The 22,640-nt window shown below is 35.4% G+C and overlaps 2 protein-coding genes across 4 annotated transcripts; both read left to right on the forward strand.

The window, feature by feature from the left end:
• Positions 1-188: 188 nt before the first annotated feature.
• On the forward strand, positions 189-2,271 carry LOC147545825 (bifunctional protein FolD 4, chloroplastic-like). Of its 3 annotated transcripts, none has more exons than XM_086636075.1 (5): positions 189-321; positions 551-870; positions 967-1,203; positions 1,306-1,467; positions 1,987-2,271. In XM_086636075.1, exons 1-5 carry the CDS (start codon positions 273-275, stop codon positions 2,080-2,082), a joined length of 864 nt encoding a protein of 287 aa, XP_086492201.1. In that variant the 5' UTR covers positions 189-272; the 3' UTR covers positions 2,083-2,271. The 3 variants fall into 3 exon arrangements, with proteins under 3 accessions (XP_086492201.1, XP_086492202.1, XP_086492203.1); XM_086636076.1 differs by having other exon boundaries at positions 557-870; XM_086636077.1 differs by lacking the exon at positions 1,306-1,467 and having other exon boundaries at positions 191-321.
• An 11,782-nt stretch (positions 2,272-14,053) lies between these two features.
• Positions 14,054-21,215, forward strand: LOC147545826 (L-ascorbate oxidase-like). The gene is made up of 5 exons (XM_086637836.1): positions 14,054-14,958; positions 15,066-15,158; positions 18,340-18,552; positions 18,649-18,840; positions 20,050-21,215. Exons 1-5 carry the CDS (start codon positions 14,686-14,688, stop codon positions 21,007-21,009), a joined length of 1,731 nt encoding a protein of 576 aa, XP_086493962.1. The 5' UTR covers positions 14,054-14,685; the 3' UTR covers positions 21,010-21,215.
• The last annotated feature ends 1,425 nt before the right edge of the window (positions 21,216-22,640 follow it).

Below are 22,640 nucleotides of genomic sequence, written 5' to 3' on the forward strand. Positions count from 1 at the left end.
GATTTTTGCCTCGAGTGATGGTTAATAAGTTATATCCGTAATTTATAAAAGAAATAAAATAGATTAAAAATTTTCTAACATAATAATAAGAAGACAAACGATTGATTTCGATTCCCATTGTCCATGGGAACTTTGGAATTTCAAAAGCATTAGGTTTAGTTAAACTAGAAGTTGCCAATATAATACTACCAAAAACCCTAATCTTATTTATTCATCAGCTTTGATTCTCTTGTTTGCTCATCATCATCATCATCATCTGGTTTAGTTTGAAAATGGAGTTATCATCATCACCAGGGACTTCTTCTTCTTCTTCACCTGACGGTACTAATCAAAACTTTGCTAAAAAAAAACACCCTTTTCTTTTTGTTTTCTGATGAGTCTTATTTTGTTGGGGGAAAGTTTAGTCGAATGAATTTCCTGCTGAGAAATCAGCAAGCTATTAGTAGTAGTGAAAACTGAACGTCTACCTACCTAGCTACATGAATATATTACTAGTTGGAAGTAGTTTGAAATTGTGAGGAGGATTGATTGATTGATCTTTTCTTTTTAGATGCAGAATTGTTGTGGGAGAATACTTACGGAGAAGGTGTTCTTGACAAAGTAAGAGAAAACTTTAGGTTACAAGTTTCAAATATGAGAGATAAATCTGGTGTAGTTCCAGTATTAGCTACTATTCCTGTTGGGAATTCTATAAAAGAGTCTCAAACTTACCTGACATTGAAGGAAACTTGTAAAATTGTTGGTATCAGACTTCATGAAAATCCTCCTTTACCAGATGATTCCACAGCAGAACAAGTAGTCGACTGCGTCAATCGATTCCGTCACGACCCTTATGTTCATTACACCATCATTCCGTTCCCTCTTCCTCATGTATGTAAAACTTTCTTTAATATTTTCCATTAATGTTCTAAATGGGTACGTAGCAAGTGATCACTTTATTACCTAGAGATCATCTTTTCTTACCAGCATATGGATGAAGAGAAGATATTGGAAGCGTTACGCGTTCCCTTTTCCCCAGATGGGTTTCCTCAACCAATTCTAGATTTTAATATGCAAGTTGAAGACCCTTCATCTCGAGATTTTATGAAAAGATTCATAGAATCATTGAAAGAAATCCGTGCTGAATTCGACATAAGAGGAAAGAGAGTAGTTGTAATTGGACTTAGAAACATCTTTGCAAACACCGATTGGCAATTTCTTGAGGTATAGAAGTATATAGTAATTTTATCTAGATTGAAACTTGTCATATTCGAAGATGATGGTTTTGTTTATCTGTTTAGTCATTTTATTGACTTTTGTTTATAGAGAGAACATGCTAGCGTCATCTATTTAAGAGTTTCCGAAGTAATTAACTGCAAGGATATTATTAAAGAAGCAGATATACTCATCCATGCTCCAATGGCTGATTATGGCCTTTGGGACTTGAAGAAACCAGGTGCAATTATATGTAGCATTGATCCAATGCCTGTAAGTATATATTATGCGTGCCCCTTGATTAGGTTTTATGTTATATGTCACATTAAGCTAACTTGATTTGATTTACTATCAAACCTTGAGTTTGTTTTTCCTCGTTGATGTTCTTGTTTTGTTTCTTATGAAATCCCAGCAAGTTTGTCCTGAAAATTTCATTTTTTTTTTAGTGACCTTTAACACCTGATAGCATTTAAAGTTGGGATCAGGCAGATGATCCCCTTCCCCACCAATTTGAGTTTTGAGCCAAGCCCAACGTAGCCGATTAAATCATGCATCTGAACTTGCAACTCTTATGCCACAGACCCTAGTGTACTCAAATTAACTCCAACAATTAAAATTTCTTACGCAACTATATGCCATGGGATAATCTTAAGCTACCCTCCATCCCAGTCAAATCCTATGCTTATTTAGCTGAACTTGGCGAATTAATTGTAGACTGAAAGATGAATTTGTTTACGAGTTCAAATCTAATTCTGCCTTTTACTAACAGTTGTTTATGTGTGTATGTTACAGGTTACAACATTAATGCGTGAAATTCTAGCCTTCACATGTAGTTATGCTGCTAGAGAGCTTGAGCTTACAAAAAGAAAAAAAATGGCATCAAGTTAGGTGTCGTCCTTTGGCAACACTAAAATAACTTATTTAAGTAGAAAAGTAGAAAGTAGTTTGGGAATGTTAAAATTTCAGATATGTTAATATTTTACTTTCTTTCGAAGTTTAGATTTTTAACTTTTGAATTTAAAGTTAATTAACTCGTGTAAGACATGTGAATTTTATTTACTATTCTTTTTCTTTGTCTATCGCATCTCAACCACCACCCCCACCATCTCTATACCTCCAACACCGCCACCACCATAAACGCACCACATTCACTACCACCACCACACCTTATCCGCCACCTACCGCCACCAAACTAAAATTTTCATGTTTCATCACTATTCCTCTTCACCAAATGGTTGAGACCAAATTTTGAGAGAGATTCGTGAGATTATGAGCAATTTGGCGAGGACAGGTTCGGTTCTTCCGAAGGCTTTGAGAGAGAAATCTCGGTTTGGGAATTGCGTCTGGTTTTGTGAGAAACAGATGGGGGTGTTACGTTTAACTCATTTGGGCTTACAGATTTGGACGGTGTTAATAGACAAAAAAAATTGTTGGGCAGTGCTAATAGAGTCGTCCACTAACAGTTGTTTGGCTAGGTACTTTTACAGCCACCCTTAATTTTGAGGCACATTTAAAAGAGGGACCCTTTTAACAATTATGGAGACCCTAAAAAATCTCCCTTTTAACAGTTATGGAGGCCCTAAAAATCTCCCTTTACGTATTTGTAATTGTATCGTAATGCTACTTATGCCCAAATATATATAGCTCCTAGTTGGAGTTCTACTCAAATTTTCCATGAGATTTGAGAAGTATTTATTTTTTGAGTCATGGATTTTTGCCTCGACTGATGGTTAATAAGAACATCTCCAATGCAACACTCAAATTCTAAATCTTAGAACGTCATATAGGATATTTTAGAGTTTTCTTTAAAAATCATCTCCAATGCAAAACTCAACATAAATCTCTAAAGTGATGTGTCAAGATTTATTTTAGAGATCCTTTAGAGGACACTCTGAATTTAGAGTGTCCTCTTGAGGATCTCTAAGTGCCACATAAACAAATCAATTAATTTTCAACCAAAATATAGGTTTTTAGAGTTTCTCTTGAGTGTTGTATTGGAGAAGTTTTCACAATAGAGTGTCTTTAAATGGCCAAATAGGAAAGAGACCGTTTAGAGATCCATTGTTCACACTTGACACATAGGAATTTTAGAGTTTTTCTTGAGTCTAGCATTGGAGATGCTCTAAGAAGACAAACGATTGATTTGGGTTCCCATTGTCCATGGAATCTACAACTTTGGAATTTCAAGAGCATTAGGTTTAGTTAAACTAAAAGTTGTCAATATAACTACCAATTATAAACGTCTCTTAAAAACGAATAAAATATATTGATCATAATAAAATTATGGTCCAAGTGATATTACAAAATATTGCAAGTTTCCGATATAATACTACTCCGAAAATAACCCAAAAAAAAGAAAAGGGACGACTCCATCATCACAGACTTCTTCTTCTTCTTGTTCATGGGGAATGGCTTTCCTACGTTAGATTGAAAGCTTAATTTGTTTAGGAGTTAAAATCTAATTCTTGTTACATATATTTTGGATGCCCAGAGAACAAGTTGAGGGTGCATTGATTGCCTATAGCTTAAGTAGTGGGTACTAATAAGATAACTCAATTACTTATGGGTGAAGCTTGTGGATAACACAAATAAGCATGAGGTGCTTATATGTTTGCTTTAGAGACACACACCTCTTGCATGCAATAGTATGAGTGCTTATATGTTTGCTTTAGAGACACACACCTCTTGCATGCAATAGTATGAGTGCTTATATGTTTGCTTTAGAGACACACACCTCTTGCATGCAATAGTATGAGGTGTTGGTTGGTGGGATCTTTTAGTAGGCTATAAATAGAAGTTGTTTTCTTAGTTTTGGTATAGACAATTACAGAGAGTAATAGAAAGAGAATTAAAGAAGCCAATCAATTTCTCATCTTTCACTTTCATTTGCTTTTATTATATCTGGTAATTTAATACAACACAAGATATTCATACAACGTTATCAGCACGAGGCTCTAACCAAGTGGGGAAATAATTCTAGTTATAGACGAAGGGTTGTCTTGAAGACCGTTTGAAAATCAAAGTAAGTTGTGTTATTACTTTTCAAATGTCGAATCTAACTAATATAAATTTTGCAGTTCTTGACTTAACAGGAAGGAACTATCTTAATTGGGCTCCTGATGTTGAATCTCATTTAGAGGAAAGGAATCTAAAGAAAACCATAGCAGAGGGAAATAATGAAACTTCTCAGAATCGTGCGGCTGCACTAAATTTTATCCGACATCATCTATGTGAAGATCTAAAGTCGGAATATTTAAATATGAGAGACCCTTTATTGTTATGGACCGGTTTAAAGAAACGTTTTGACCATTTAAAAAGAGTAATCCTTCCTAAGGCTTTAAATGACTGGTTGTATCTGAGACTGCAGGATTATAAAACTGTTTCTGAGTATAGTTCTGTTTTGTTTAAAATAACGACAAAATTGGCACATTGTGGTTTTCCTGTTAGTGAAGAACAAATGCTGGAGAAAACATTTTCTACTTTTCATGTATCTAACATGAACCTGCAAGAACAATACAGAAATATGAATTCTAAATGTCATTCTGATTTAATTTCTTGTCTACTTGTTGCGGAACAAAATAGAGAAGTTATTATGAAAAATCAAGAAGCTCGTCCAACAGGTTATTCAGAAGTATCTGAAACCTATGTGGCATCTTATGGACGAGGTGGTCGTGGCAACGATCACAACAAAAATAATAGAGGTGGTGGCTACCACTCTAGAGGACGTGGTCGTGGCAACGATCACCAAATAGATACCAGAGATGGTGACTACCACTCTGGAGGACGCAGACGTGGGAATGGTCAAAATTGGAATAACGGAGATGGTGGCTACCACTCTGGTGGGCGTGGTCGTGGTTACGGCCGTGGTCGTCGAGGACGTTATAATAACTCGAGTACTAGACATCATCCATTTAGTCGACAAGACAAAGGAAAAAGAGAATTAAATGAACCATCTGAAATGCAAACTAAATCATGTTATAGATGTGGCATGACAGGTCATTGGCAAAGGACCTGTAAAACTTCAAAACATCTGGTAGATCTTTATCAAGCGTCGTTAAAGAAATCAACGACGAATACAGAAATGAACCAGATGGAGATAGGTGGTTCCTCCTATAACACTGGATTAGATGTGTCTGATTTTCTAGTTGATGAAGTGGAAATTCATCATGCTGAATCACAAACCGAGTTATTTCCTATTGATTACGGCGGTAATCTGGAGATTCCAAAAGATTGTGTCCCAACAGCCGAAAGAGATATATACGATGTTAGCTTTGATCATCTACCTCCCGCTGAATTTGATAAACTACTTGATGAAGAGTTTGACAAAATTTTCCCAGAATAGTGTTATATTTGTATATATTTTTTGTTTCTTAAATAATTAATGTAATATTATCATGTTCATATAATACAAATATGTTATAATCTTATGTCTTACTTTTGTGTACAGAAGGTATGGATTACAGAAAGACAATATCAAAGGATGATGAGGATATATGTGTAGTTGATAGCGGAACTACAAACTCTATCTTTCGAAACAATAAATATTTTGAGACCTTGAAGTTATACAAGGCTAATGCGATAACAATCGCTGGTTCATCTAGTCTCATTGAAGGCTCTGGTAGAGCAACTATAATATTACCGCATGGTACGAAAATAATCATTGATGACGCATTATTTTCAACCAAGTCTTTGAAAAATTTATTAAGCTTTAAAGACATTCGTCGAAATGGTTACCACATCGAGACTAGAGATGAAAATAATGAAGAATATTTATATATTACTTCAAATACTTCTGGCAAGAAACATGATTTAGAGAAACTGTCGACTCTTTCTTCTGGATTGTATCTTGTAAGGATAAGAACGATTGAATCATATGTTGTCGTAAACCAGAAGCTTTACGACCCTAGTGTGGTGACACTTTGGCATGATCGTTTGGGACATCCTGGATCTACCATGATGAGTAGAATAATCCAAAATTCTCAAGGACACCCATTACAGAACCAGAAGTTTCTGACAACTAAGGATTTTAATTGTAAATCCTGCTCTCTTGGTAAATTAATTGTAAAACCATCTTTTACAAAAGTTCATATAGAATCTCCTAAATTTTTGGAAAGGATTCAAGGAGATATTTGTGGTCCTATTCACCCATCATGTGGACCATTTAGATATTTTATGGTATTAATTGATGCATCTACAAAATGGTCTTACGTTAATCTTTTATCAACTCGTAATCATGCTTTTGCACGATTACTAGCTCAGATTATTAGACTACGTGCTCATTTTCCAGATTTTCCTATCAAAAAGATACGTCTTGATGGGGCAGGAGAATTTACATCAAAGGCTTTTGATGCTTATTGTCAGGCAGCTGGTATTGATGTTGAACATCCTGTAGCATATGTTCATACCCAAAATGGTCTAGCAGAATCATTCATAAAACATCTACAACTAATTGCAAGACCAATGTTGATGAAAACTAAATTGCCTATTTCGGCATGGGGATCTGCAATATTACATGCTGCAGCTTTGATCCGTCTTCGGCCCAGAGCAAATGGTTATTCTCCGTTACAACATGTTTTGGGTCATCAACCAAATATTACACATTTACGTGTGTTTGGGTATGCGGTGCATATCCCTATTTCACCTCCAAAACGTACTAAATTTGGACCTCAGCGGCGGCTTGGTATATATGTTGGTTTTGACTCACCATCTATTATAAGATATCTCGAACCTATGACAGGTGATACTTTTACCGCACGGTTTGCGGATTGTCATTTTGATGAGACAATTTTCCCACCATTAGGGGGAGAAAATCCGTCTACATCGGATAATAAACGAAATGATTTATGTTGGCATACAGAAAGTTTGTCTTATCTGGACCCTCGAACTAATCAGTCAGAACTAGAAGTAGAAAGGATAATACATTTGCAAAGCATTGCAAATAAACTACCAGATGCATTTAATGATGCTGCAAGGGTAACAGAATCATATATCCCTGCTAGGGGTGGGAGAAAAGCCCGAGAGTCCGATACCCGACATGTTCACCCGAGTCCGATGAGGCCCGTGGACGCCCGTACCCGTTAGTGGGTACTACCCGCCCAGCCCGATCAATTTATATGGGCGGGCTCGGGTATAAAAGCTTGCCCGAGGTGCCGCCCAAGCCCGAGCCCGATGGTTGCCCGGAAGCATAGCCCGTTTATTTGCTATGCACAACTCTGATTACACATAAATGCCCTTTCGTTAGAGTCGTGGGATTAAGGAACTTATTAGTACCCCTCACCCCTCAGATGTAGGGTTAGAACCTAAAAGGCATATATAAATCTGTTTGCAGCAAGAATCTCCATTGCCCTTTTGGTTTTTTAGGTTTGAGAGAGAGAGAAATAGTATTATGTAGAAAGATAAAGTAGATTCCAAAGAGATTTTAATGAGATAGTATGTGGTAATATGTTCCTGGTATATAATATGGAACAAAGAAGCAGTGAAGAAGAAGAAGAGATCAAACTAGTTACCTCTGTCTATTTCTTTCACTTATATTTTCTCTTGTTGTGTTTTAGACATTTCCTGTTCTTGGTCTCTATCTGTATGTACAGCAACATTCCTCTAGTCATAGATCTTCGTATATTTGACGGGTTTCTTTAGATTCTAAACTAATCTAATGATCTCTTTGAAAGATCTTGGCTATAACATGTAAAAGACTTCAACAAGTATGGTAATTTGTTTAGAGTTTAGAACATTTATTAAGTTATTATATGGATTTAGGGAAAATAATTTTCTGAGCTGAATAATTATTTTATTTTTATTTCTCAAAGCCCGAAACCCGAAAGCCCGTTGCCCGACTGGTCCGACTATTTTAACGGGCTTGGGCGGGCTTTGATCAACATAACTTTGCCAAATACCCGCCCGCGCCCGCCCAACTACCCTAATAGCCAAAGAAGAAACTTACCCGACCCGCCCGAGCCCGACTCATTGTTACCCGTGGGCGCCCATACCCGCCCGATTCCCACCCCTAATCCCTGCTGCTAATGCTCGTGCACGAATTAATATTCCTGAAGGACCAGGAAAAACTGCTATAGCAAATGAGTCGTCTAAGCCACGTCAGAAACGTGGACGACCAATTGGTTCTAAAGATACTATTCCTAGAAAGAGGAAGAACCAATCACAAAATAATAGTTCTCTAGAAGAGACTATAAATGATACACCAACACTTTCTGAACAAATACCCCTTGAAGAGGGTAAAGCCCTTGATGAGGCAGTGTTACAAAACAATGAGGAAGTCTCTATAAATTATGAATGGTCAAAGGAAGTATGGGACCGAAATGAAACTATTATCGATGAGGTATTCTCTTTTGCAGTGGCAACCTCAATTCTGAAAGAGAATGATGATTATGAACCACGCTCTATTGAGGAATGTCGACAAAGACCTGATTGGTCGAAATGGAAAGATGCAATTCAGGCAGAACTAGATTCACTCAATAAGCGTAGTGTTTTTGGACCAGTGGTCCTTACACCCAAGGATGTAAATCCAGTTGGGTTCAAATGGGTTTTTCTAAGAAAACAAAATGAAAATAATGAAATCGTTCGTTACAAAGCACGACTTGTGGCACAGGGTTTTCTACAAAAACCTGGGATAGATTATGAGGAAACATATTCTCCTGTTATGGATTCCATTACATTTAGATATTTAATCAGTCTAACCGCTCAAGAAGGACTCGATATGCATCTACTAGATGTGGTTACTGCATATCTATATGGCAATCTAGATACTGATATTTATATGAAGGTCCCTGAAGGATTCAAGTTACCTGAAGGAAAACCACGTGTCGTGTATTCACTTAAACTTAAATAGAGCTTTATATGGTTTAAAGCAATCAGGGCGAATGTGGTACAATCGTCTCAGTGAATACTTGACCAAGGAAGGTTATGTAAATGATCCGATTTGTCCATGTGTGTTCATCAAGAAATCAGATATTGGATTTGTTATCATTGCAATATATGTTGATGATATAAATCTAATTGGGACAGTTGAAGATGTCTCAAAAGCTGCAGAATATTTGAAGAAAGAATTTGAGATGAAAGATCTTGGAAAAACAAAATTCTGCATTGGTTTACAAATTGAGAGGAGCACAAGTGGCATACTTGTTCATCAGAATTTATATACTGAAAAAGTCTTGAAAAGATTTCACATGGACACTTCATATCCTCTTAGTACTCCAATGATTGTCAGATCTCTAGATACAATAAAAGATCCTTATCGTCCTAAAGAAGATAATGAATCCCTACTTGGTCCTGAAGTACCTTATTTAAGTGCAATCGGTGCTTTATTATATTTGGCTCAATGTACTAGACCTGACATTTCTTTTGCAGTAAATTTATTGGCCAGATTCAGTTCGGCACCAACAAAACGACATTGGATGGGAGTAAAGCATATTCTCCGATACCTTCGAGGAACTACTGATATGGGGTTATTCTATTCGAAGAATTCCTCTGATGGTTCACAAGTGGCAGGATATATATCTGATCCATAAGGGAGTTTCACAAACAGGTTATGTTTTTACTAGTGGTGGCACAACTTTCTCTTGGCGATCAAGTAAGCAAAGTATGCCTGCTACATCTTCTAACCACTCGGAGATTATTGCTCTTCATGAAGCTACCAGAGAATGTGTATGGCTAAGGTCTATTATTAGTCATATTAGATTCTCATGTGATCTTCCTGGGATTACAAAATCACCCACCATTATCTATGAAGACAATGCGGCTTGCATTGCCCAAATCAAGGAAGGATATATTAAAGGTGACAGAATGAAACACATTTCGCCTAAGTTATTTTTCTCACATCATCTACAGAAGAATGGAGAAATCGATATTCAGAAGATACCATTATGTGAGAATTATGCTGACTTGTTTACCAAGTCTTTGCCTACAACAACATTCAGAAAACTAGTGCAAAGCATTGGAATGCGGAGTTTGAATAATCTTATGGTATAAGATTACGTCGGTCCAAGATATGATATTCATCAGGGGGAGAATATCATCATGTGAAGATTTTCGCAGCACTAGTACGTGATATTTACGCTCTGTACTCTTTTTCCTTCGTCCAGTTTTTATCCCAATGGGTTTTTCTGGCAGGGTTTTAACGAGGCAGTATTTTGCGTATCATATTGTGGTCATCCAAGGGGGAGTGTTACATATATTTTGGATGCCCAGAGAACAAGTTGAGGGTGCCTTGATTGCCTATAGCTTAAGTAGTGGGTACTAATAAGATAACTCAATTACTTATGGTGAAGCTTGTGGATAACACAAATAAGCATGAGGTGCTTATATGTTTGCTTTAGAGACACACACCTCTTGCATGCAATAATATGAGTGCTTATATGTTTGCTTTAGAGACACACACCTCTTGCATGCAATAGTATGAGTGCTTATATGTTTGCTTTAGAGACACACACCTCTTGCATGCAATAGTATGAGGTGTTGGTTGGTGGGATCTTTTAGTAGGCTATAAATAGAAGTTGTTTTCTTAGTTTTGATATAGACAATTACAGAGAGTAATAGAAAGAGAATTAAAGAAGCCAATCAATTTCTCATCTTTCACTTTCATTTGCTTTTATTATATCTGGTAATTTAATACAACACAAGATATTCATACAAATTCTGCCTTTTACTAACAATTGTTTTTGTGTGTATGTTACAGATTCAAACATTAACACGTCACCTTCTATCCCTCACATTTATGCTGCTAGAGAGCTTGAGCTTACAGAAAAAGAAAAAAAAAATGACATCAAGTTTCCTTTGACAACACTAAAAGAACTTACTTATTTAAGTAGAAAAGTAAAAAGTTATTTGAGAACTCTAAAATATCAGATATGTTAATATTTTACTTTCTTTTAATGTTTAGATTTTTTAATTTTGACTTAAAAGTTAAGTAACTTGTGTAAGACATACTTGTGAATTTTATTTACCAATTTTTTCTTTGTCTATCACATCTCAACCACCACCGCCACCATCTCCATACTTCCAACACCGCCACCACCATAACCGCACCACAATCACTACCGCCACCACACCTTATCCATCACCACCATCATTAAGCTAGCAGCTCTGGGTTAACAGTTATTTACACATTCGTAATTGTATCAGAATGCTACTTATGCCAAAATATGTTGCTCCTAGTTGGTTTTCAATTCAAAGCTTTGATCGGATTGGGGAAGTATTTATTTTTTTATAAGCTATATAGTACGAGCCATGGATTTTTGCCTCCACTGATGATCGACGTCCCTAAAAACTCTCCGAATTACTCAATGTATGTAATAATGTACCCATCAATGTATATGTACATAAATGGTTAATAAGCTATATCCATAATTGTCCCTGATTGGTTTGAGAACCTGATTAAAGAAGACCTGAATTTGTGAATATCATAAAAGAAGTAGATCAGTCGACACTTGCTTTGCCCAAGTGGTTGAAAGTGTTGACATAAATTTTAAAACCCTGAAGGTTCATGGTTTATTGAATTTGGGATTTTAAAGGTATAAATAATGAACTTATAAATTTGTTGGGCTTTAGGTCTCTTTCATTAATGGTTTAACTTTGACGGTTATCGTGATTATCACATCTTCATAATGTAGCAATGCCTTCTAACGACTAACGTAGATTGTAGTCGATTTCTCAAAAAAGTAACAGAAATAGATTAAAAACCTTTAACATAGGCCAGTGCTTTGGGGAAAGCTAAATAGTTTCCGGGGTGTGAAGACTTGGTCAATTTTGTTTGACAATTTTATTTAGGGGGAAAGCAAAATACTTCTCCACCTCACCTCACTCTCTCTCCACCTCACCTCTATCTTCTCCGATTAGGTCGCCGGCCGGAAAATTTTCCGGCCGGCGACCATTAAAAAAAAAATTTTCACTCACTCTCTCTCTAGAAACTCCGGCGAAGGGGTTTCCCTTCGCCGGAGTTCCAGTCTGTTCTTCAACAGGCCAGATCTGGTATGTTCTTCAACAGACCGGAACTCCGGCGAAGGGGTCCCTTCGCCGGAGTTTCTAGAGAGAGAGAGTGAATATTTTTTTTTCTTCATGGTCGCCGGCCGGAAATTTTCCGGCCGGCGACCAAATCGGAGAAGACAAAGAGGTGAGATGGAGAGAGAGTGAGGTGAGGTGGAGATAGAGTTAGGTGAGGTGGAGATAGATTGAGGTGAGGTGGAGTGTTTTTTTTTTTTATTTCCCCTTAAAATTTATTTCTCCGGAAAATCTCTAAAATTCTACATATTCTCTTTAAAATTTCACACCCCGAAAACTATTTAGCTTTCCCCAAAGGGCTGACCTTAACATAATGAGAACACAGATCTTGATTTAATCTAGAACTTTGGAATCTTAAGAGCATTAGGTTTAATTAAACAAGTTGTCAATATAATACTACCAAACGTCTCTTAAAACGAATATATTGACCATAAAATTATGGTAAAAATAATACTACAAAATATTAAAAGTAGATGTCGACAAACCGCGTTGCAACTTTTATTATGAAAAAGTAAAATATTAAAGTATTTAAAGAAAATTGGGCAAGGACAAGAATTTCTCTTTCACTTTTCTAAAATATAAGAGTGAAATAGTCAGTCACCCTAAGAATTACCTAAAACTTCATACTCTTAATGTTGGAGTGTCTTAGTTTGTTTCTTTTTTATTTCAGATAATTTTTGGGTGCTCAAATCTAACCACGTTCCTCTAACTTTTTAAATTTCATTACATTTAATAACAACAGAAATATATGACCTTTGGTAACCATTGAATGAATGAGTTTCTGAATACAAGCACTTCTCGTTGCCATTTTTGAATAACTCAACCGAAGGAAAAGAAAAGTTCTTTTTTTTCGTATTTGAAGTATTATATAATTTCTTTTTTGCAAAAACAGTGATCTTAAATCTATATAACAAAGGGAATGTCCTTATAATGAATTAGTCATTTATCGTGGTGTTAGCTTCAAACTGTAAATTGCATCTTCGAAAAACATGCAATCACGTCTCGTAAAATTAAAAATTAAAAATTAAAAGAGGAAGTGCATGTAGATTCTTAACCACAAATGATCCAACCTAGCAGGCTGGCACCATACAAAATTAGTATAAATAAATTAATATTAGATCCAAGCTTGTAAAGATCATAAAATTTCGTGCACGGCCGGCCCAAGAGTTATTGAGCCTAAAGTCAAATTAAGGATTGGGGCCCATCTACTAAAGCAAAAAAAATGGACAACAAAAATACTTTATTATGTATGTGGGAGGGATCGAACACTTGACCTCCACCTTATATCCAAACTTTTAACCACTGGGTCATTGCTCATCTATTGTAAAAAAAATTTAGTTGTAATTTTACTTATTACAAATAAACTATCCCATCATAAACTCCATGAAAGAGGTCCTCAGGTAGGTTGGGGTCCAAAGCAACCGCTTTGGTTGCTTTGGGTCTGGGGCGCCCTTGATTTCGTGGAGTGCTACGATAACTAAATTTTTGACGAGATGTGTAAATATCATAAAAGTTTCTTTTTTTTTAAGTAGAATAAAATATACCCATTGGTCTAATATTTTGAGAAACATATGCCCATTTCTGCTTTTCTCTTAGAGCATCTCCAATGCAACACTCAAATGGAAAAATTTAGAGTGCCGCCTAAGATTTTTTGAGTTTTTTGTAAATAACTCTCTCCAATACAACACTCAATTTGAATCTCAAAATGATGTGACATCATTTAATATTGAGATATCTCAAGAAGAAACTCAATATTTGAGATTTCTTTTGAGGATCTCAATTGGCCACTCAACATTAAAAGCAAATCTAACCATCTAGGAAATGACACCTAAGTTATTTTTAGGTTTTTAGAGTGTTGAATTGAGGATCTCAACATTAACATCTAGGAAAGAGAAACTCAATTGAGCCTTGACTCATAGGACAATTTGAGTTTTTTTTGAGTTTTGCATTGGAGATGCTCTTAGTAGGAAGAGGGGGGAAAGTTCTGAACAGCTGAAATGGGTTTCAAGCTCTGATACCATGTAGAGAAATAAATATTTGAATTTGCTCTTGCACACTAAATCAGTGTGTGAGGTTCTCATTATATAGTAATACAATACATCTATATATGGACAGATTACATGGATTTAAAATTCAAAAATCAAATCTAAAAGAATAATTCTAGTAATCAAAGGAATATTACGAATATATTGTGATTGATCTACAGAGAATAAAGGGTGTAAATATATTTGTGATTGGGAGTGAATATGTGAAAAATATTTCCCTTTGATTGAGATAGAGAATTATGTGATTTGATTGACACTCCTCACCACTTCTTATTCTATATAAACAAGTTTAGACAGATACCCTTCCCTCCTCATTCACCCATCTCTCTCTCTCTCTCTAGGTTGTAGTACCCTTGGCTTTGATATGACATATTATTACCCACATCTTACTTTTTAATAATTTTTGGTTCAAGATTGAGATCATATTAGATTAGTAATGGATCTATCTTCATTTAGGTTTGGTTGGTTAGTGATATTGTTAGGATTGTTTATTGAGATTTCATTAGCATCAGCTAAAGTGAGACACTTTAAATGGGAAGTTGGGTATATGTTTTGGTCACCAGATTGTGTAGAAAACATGGTAATAGGAATCAATGGTCAGTTTCCTGGTCCAACAATCAAAGCTAAAGCTGGTGATACCATTGTTGTTGAACTAACTAACAAACTTCATACTGAAGGTGTTGTCATTCATTGGCATGGAATCAGACAAGTAAATCTATTCATTCTCTCTCTCTCTCTCTCTCTCTCTCTAAGTTTTCTCTCTCTAACTCTAACAATGATTAATTAGTGGGTCTTGATCTTGTTATGGAACTACAGATTGGATCACCATGGGCAGATGGAACTGCATCAATATCACAGTGTGCTATTGATCCAGAAGAGACCTTTGTTTATAGGTTCAAAGTTGATAAGGTAAATTATAACCCAAGTTGTGTTTTTTTGAATTTTTTTTTTCTAATAAGAATGACTGCATCCCGACCCGAACGAACTCAGTCGAGATAAACAGAGAAAGTATTTTTTAAATCTTGTCCGGACACATGATCGGTCAGGATAAGTGTTTGGACCCGTATTTAGTAGGGATGAATGTACACAGACAAGCATTTTTTTTTTCATGCCTTATTTTAAAAATTGCATAGAGAATTTGAAAACATTCCTTTTCGAAAAGATCTATCCAATAAAATCCTTCCTAAAAGATTCATTTCCATAAAATATTTTCGAAAAATCTTTCCTAACTTGTTAATTTATCTATTTAAATCATCCTCTATATTATTTCCAAAACGTAATTTCTAAAATCACTTTCACGAAATCTTTTCAAAAATCTTTCTTAAACTTGTTAACCTATTTATGTAAATCATCTTCTATTTATATAAATCATCCTCTACTAATTAGTTTCAAAATATAATTTCTAAAATCATTTCCCAAAAATCTTTTCATAGAATCTTTCCTAAACTTATTAATTTATTTATGTAAGTCACCCTCTATTAATTATTTCCACAAAGTAATGTCTAAAATCAATTCAAAAAACTCTTTCTAAAAATCTTTTCTATACTTATTTATGAAAATTATATCCTACTGACTAATAACTATTCCTAAAATCTTTCCAAAAGTCATTTCTAAATCATGTCATTATTTATAGAAAATCCTTTCTAAAGTTTTAATTTTTTATATTCAAAATAAACAATAGATTTGTATTTTTTTAATTTAAATTTTGGTTTTTCAAATTAAAAAAAATATATAAATATATATCATAGAAAATCCGGGCTGGGCCCTTGTATAGCCAACCCGGGTTGAGTCCGGCCCGGGACACTTTTTTTTCAAATAAATCACCACCACCACCACCAAGTCGAGGAATATTACATATTTGACTAATCCACCTCCCCACTAACGAAAGGGCTAATAATTGTCTTAAAAATTAAATTATTCTCCCTATCTTTTTATAAGATAATTAGTTTCCCTATGTTCTTCCTTATAAGTCTAGGGAGTCCGCCATTTGGGGACTCCCTAGAACCCGTCTAACCAAACTAAACAAAAGGATAAGGAAAATTCTACACAGAAAGTGAGATTTTCGTTGTCCTTTTGTCTAATATGGTTGACGGGTTGTAGGGAGTCCCCAAATGGCGGGCTCCCTATACTTATTGCTTTTACTAAAACACAGGGAGTCCGTTGGATTAGTCAAATTACTCTCCATATTTGACTACCCCACAAAGGAAAAACCTAGTTTAGAACCCACATGCTCTTTTTATTACTCTATTTAGTTACTTGGGGAAGAGGAAGAACATCCCACTAGTTTGTAGATCTGACCAATGGGTTGTTTCTTTATCCAATTAGACTATTACTATTTGTGATATATTTGCCTTTTCTATCTCACTTTCTTCGTCTATTTTAACAAAAATTTCAGTCTCAGTCTCATCTTTATTTCTATTCCAAATTTCACTTCCTTAATTATTCAACAAAAAGTAATGGACTCCACTAGAGATACCAAAGTTCACTTGTGAAGACTACTTTGAGTCTTTGATGGAAGAGTAAAACGTGTCTTTACGGGAGATACATAAAGTATAAAATACAAATTAGGGATAATTCAATTTTGGCTCCCTAGAGATGAACTTACAAAAATGACCCCCTACTGTCATTTTTATTTTTCAATACAGTAGATGTAACTCCTCCGGGAAAAGATTTGTTGCGAAGAGTCTAAGAAAGATCATTTGAGGTCCAAAAGTTTCTAATTCTAGATTCATTGTAACTATAGATTCGTCTTCAGACTGGAAGTACTGAAAGTCAATCGTATCACTTATCTTTAATTTGGATTTCGGAAGATGTCGAAAAAAACAGAAACTTAGATTCAAAAGTTTTGGTAATACAACGGACTACTTACAAACTTGAGAGGTCTCATTTTCTTCAAAGACTATGTGTTCCTCCATCATCATGCAGTGGCGGTGATGACGAAGCGATTGACCCTCTTGATGGCTTTATGAAATGAAGGAATTTTTTAGGAAAACAAGGATGACAATATCTAGAACTTTTTAGGGCAAAAAAAAAGATACTAAGGCTTACGCGGGAAGAAAGTGATGAAGGATAGAGGAAACAAGTTTTTAAAGTGAGGGTAGAAAAAGAAGAGATACATCCGCAGTTAAAGTTGAGTGACAGAACAAAACAAAAGGGGGCTAAAATAGAAGTTAGTTATCATTAGGGAGTCATTTTGATGAGTTAGTCATCTTTAGGGGGGCAAAATGAAATCATCCCTATAAATTACTAAGTATTGAGTTCTTTCTTTTTTTTTTTTTGTTGAGAGAAAGTATTGAGTAGTTCTACAAAAAAAAAAAAGAGAAAGTATTGAGTTCTTAGTGTACATAATCAAAAGCCCTAAATCTTATTGTTTTAAAAGAAAGAAAGTGAATGAGGTTTAGGTATAGAGTGTGCCCTAAGAATCTTCTTTTGGTGAATGGAGGCTAGAAACTAGGTACTGCCTGAAAAGGGCTTCTTCTAGACTTCTTACCTTTTGCTTGAGTAAGAAAGTTGGTGGTTGGCTAACCTAACACATCCTCCAGTGGTCAAATGTGGCTTTACTCTGATTTTTCCCAAGATGGATGGCTACACATATTCCTATCCTGACATTTAAATAATTAGTAAATAGCATACAAAACCTCTCTGCTTTCCCATATATAACTAAGCCCATTGAGTGATTCCCACAAACTTGTAAATATGGGCAATATTATTTTATTTTAGTGCAAATTTGAAGTTATTTGGTTTGTCCACAATTATTAGTTGTAATGGTTATCAAATTAATTGTTATTCTTTAGGTATGAGTTCCAAGTACTTACTTTTACTTTTCTAAGTTTTATTAGTGCAAAGTGGAGATGGAAAAACAGTTAGATTCGAAATTTTGTTTTTAACCTTTCCAAGACATAAAAAATGATTAATCTAATTGGGATGTCTTTCAAGTTTCACCACAGACACCACAGATCTAGCATCTTTCATAAAATAATGGACAGGCCAATTCAAATATTTCATTTTGTGCTATCTCTTTTTATATTGTGAAGAATAACGAAAAGAGTTTCTAAAATAATATTTTTGTGGTTTTGTTATGATGTAAAAGGCGGGTACATATTTCTACCATGGACATTACGGAATGCAGAGATCGGCGGGTTTATACGGATCACTTATCGTTGATGTTGCAGATGCTGAGAAAGAGCCCTTCCATTACGACGGAGAACTCAACTTATTATTAAGTGATTGGTATCACGAAGACGTACACAAACAATCTGTGGGTCTCTCGATGAATCCCTTTCGTTGGATCGGTGAACCTCAGGTATAACACATCAATATTGAAATTATACTTTATAATTAATTCTCTCTTTTTCTTTATATACTATATGCTAATTATATTTTTCTTTTATTTTTACAGTCTCTTTTGATAAATGGGAGAGGACAATATAATTGTTCATTAGCTGCCCAATTTAACAGCTCGTTAAGTTCATGTAATTTGAGGGCAGATGCGCAATGCGCACCCCAGATTCTTAGCGTGGAACCAAACAAGACTTATAGATTGAGGATTGCTAGCATTACGGCTCTTGCTTCTCTCAATTTGGCCATTGGGGTAAATATCTTACTACAAAATTATATTTATTTCTTCTTTTTATCATGTTACTAGGAAAAATTGAGGAGAGGAGAAAAACAAGGCAGACGCCACTTTAGGCAGATCTTTTATGTGGTTTGTCGTGATTCGTGATTTGTAGTTCTAGTAATTTTTATTTATGCAATTGTGAATCACAGTAAATCACATAAATTTCCTGTTAAGAGTCTCCTAATAATAATTTTTATCAAGAAAGTTTAATTACATAATAAACTTCGAAAAATAATTCTATTGAATTACTTGGAATGTGGTCAGGTAGGAGACTATGTCAAACTTATTCGTTAAGAAATTTGGAAGAAGTTTTCCCTTACCAATTAAAGTTATAGAATTGGTTATAATTACATAATTAAATATGAAAACAACCCTCTTAAGTTTTTCGTGGTGCAGTTTTTTCTATACCTTATTATAATCTTTCTCTTGACGACAAAATTTGATACTTTCATATCATATTAATTTCTCCTTCCATGCGTCATGTAACTTTTTGTCCTTTCAACAAAAAAAAAATATAACTTTTAGTCACGAGGGACCGAAAGGTGCTAGAGGCGGGACATTGAGAATACATTTTAGGTGTCTTTATGTCAAAAGAGAAAGGTGCATCTAATTTGTCTAGCATTTTAAGCATACTAGACCTTTTCATTAGTCAACTTAATAAGGAAAATTGTTTCAATAAAAAAACTTAATTATTGCAACAAAAAAAAACTTAATAAGGAAAATTATATATTCATTCACAATTATTACACTTCAATTGATATGTTTTATAAAATAGGAGAAAAAAAAGAGCTCCCAATCTGTAACTTTTCTCCTTTTGATAATGAGAAATGACAACTCCCTATAATTTGGTCCTTCCATCTTTTCACTTTTGTTGATTAGTCTCACTAGCAGCAATCACCTTTTTTTGGTTGTATGAGAAATTTTAGGGTAATTGCTAGACAAAGTAGACAACCCAACCAATTGAGCTCACTAGTTAACTAACTACGGAAAAGATGCTAATTTAGTTTGTAATATTTGTTATTTCTGATAATTGCATATTTTTCTCCTACTCTAAACATGATATACAATTTTTCCGTTAATTTGATGGTGAACGTGTACAATTTTACATGTGAATCACGTCTTAGCGGACTTCGAAGAACCAATGTTGCCTTACTTATTCTTTCTAATTTTGATTACTCGCAGGGTCACAAGATGGTCTTGGTAGAAGCCGACGGAAACTATATTACTCCGGTGGTCGTCGACAACATCGATATATACTCAGGTGAAAGCTACTCTGTCCTCATTACAACTGATCAAAACCCTAAAATGAACTATTGGGTTTCAATGAATGTTAGAGGGAGGCGCCCCCAAACTCCACCAGGCCTTACCATCTTAAACTACTTACCCAACTCTCCATCTCTTCCAACCTCTCCTCTTCCTATCTCTCCTGTTTGGAACGACTATGTTGCTAGTAAATCATTCTCTAACAAAATCCTTGCCTTACAAGGTTCACCGAAACCACCGACTCGTCATGATCGACGAGTCCTTCTTCTCAACACACAAAACAAGATCAATGGTGTCATAAAATGGTCTATTAACAACATTTCCTTAGTTTTACCATCTACTCCTTATATTGCTTCACTCAAGTATGGGCTAAAAGGTACTTTCAATCGTACAAATCCGCCCGATAATTTCAATAGCACTTACGATATATCGCAACCACCAGTAAATATTAACTCAACACATGGAAACGGTGTTTATGTTTTCGATTTTAAGAGCACCGTCGATGTTATTCTTCAAAATGCAAATGCATTGGCAGCAAATGTTAGTGAAATACATCCATGGCATTTACATGGACATGATTTTTGGGTATTGGGCTATGGAGAAGGAAAGTTTTCAGAAGAAAATGATGGAAATAAACTTAACTTGAAGAACCCACCATTGAGAAATACTGTGGTGATTTTCCCATTTGGATGGACAGCGATAAGATTCGTCGCTGATAATCCGGGTGTTTGGGCTTTTCACTGTCATATTGAACCTCATTTACATATGGGTATGGGTGTAGTATTTGCTGAAGGAATTAAGCGGATCGGTAAAGTACCCAATGAAGCTGTTAATTGTGGGTTGTCAGGGAAGAGGTTAGTGCATAATCGTGGCGGATAAGAATGAAACTAACTAGCTTATAAAGTTTTTGTTTTTTCGATTCATAAATTATATACCGGAGCGATTTCTGAATTATATTTGAAGATGAAGTAGATTGAAGATTGAGTTGTACCTTCAATTATGTAGACTTTCTTTAAGGAACTATGAATCTACTTCATGTCATATTCTTGTTCTTACCTTTGTTAATGAATATGTTTTGCCCCAGAGATGATACTAGTGAGACTACTAGGCTTGTGTATGTGTGTGTTTTATAATGTTAAAATCTAAAATACTTGGATAAATTTCTGTTCATTTGTTTACACTGAATCCCTATTTATAGCCACTGTGGGGTGTAATATCCAACCATCTACAAATGGATTTCTGCCCTAGCGGCCTAGCCTCCGCCTATCCACTGCTGAATTGGAACCCGGTCAGAAAAGAAGTGCTCTAATCGTCTTCGCCATACGTGCACCATTAAAACAACAATGCTTGTGCGAATTCTATCATTCTCTTAGTCATCGCGTTTACTCTAGGTGAGTTACTTAATGAAAGGAAGGATTTCTTCTTCACGTGTGACTAACTTTAGCTCAGAATGGGCTATACTTAAATACTAGCACGTCAGACTAGGCACAAATTTCCTGCTTGGGTTTTGTACTTATGTAAAATATGTAGTAACATTATGCATCATTTTCTTGCTTTTCTCTCACGTCTATGATATCTTATATCGTGGTTCGTTAATTTTTCCGTGGATTAGTTATGGATGGTGTACTTGCTAGCAGCCATATTGTGGTTGCAGCAATTTTGAAGAAGTGAGTCTCCTACCTCTGCAAATGTATATTTGCTGAAGAACTAGATGGTTGTAATACAGTTTGGAAAACATGGGCAACTTTTTGCTAGCTTGCAGGACATCTCCGCCTCCGGAGATAGTTATCAGAAATCGAAGTTCTTAAGGTGATCGATTTTAGTCTCTTAGGCGAAGGTTATTTTCCTCGAACTCAAAAAGGGAAAAAGAAATTGTCGATACTCGATAATATATAGTACACGGGATTAGAAAGAGTGTCAATTTTATAATTGATATAGGAGCTGTAGTGACTGATATGTGAGGGCTGCAACTCTTGATGCGATTATGCGAAACTGTGGTGCTCTGGTGCTCACTACACAACATACACAATGCTTGTCAAGATGAAGCATGCATGACTATCTTTTGACCTTCATTTTTACCAGCAGATATGAAGGTAATGTTTCTTCCTTAGTGCTGAATTTGGAACCCCAGGTTTATTGAGTTTATGTAGTCTTGTTTCATTCAGATTAGGGCATGGGTCCCCAACCTTACTTATCCCCTGCAACCTGGTCCAAAACTCATTCAATCTTATTTCTTGGAAACTTCTTTTTATTCATGCAAATTCCTATTCTGCTGCTTCGGTTTTATAATTAAAGCTTTAATACAAGAAGCGTCGGAACTGACCTCGCTCTCTTTCTTTATCTAACATTGGAATTGGATGAGGCGAGGGGTTAATATGTTTTTGCCGATGGATCCACATGTTGAGAGGATACCTATACATTTTTATATACACCTGGAAAAGAAATAGGCTATGGATCTACTGGCATAGGAGATGGATTTTGATCTTCTACTCAACACGGAATAGGCTCCG

This window comes from Eschscholzia californica, unplaced genomic scaffold (genome assembly GCF_041429995.1).
Source record: "Eschscholzia californica isolate CP2 unplaced genomic scaffold, dmEscCali1.0.p SCAF_4, whole genome shotgun sequence".
Classification (NCBI taxonomy): domain Eukaryota; kingdom Viridiplantae; phylum Streptophyta; class Magnoliopsida; order Ranunculales; family Papaveraceae; genus Eschscholzia; species Eschscholzia californica.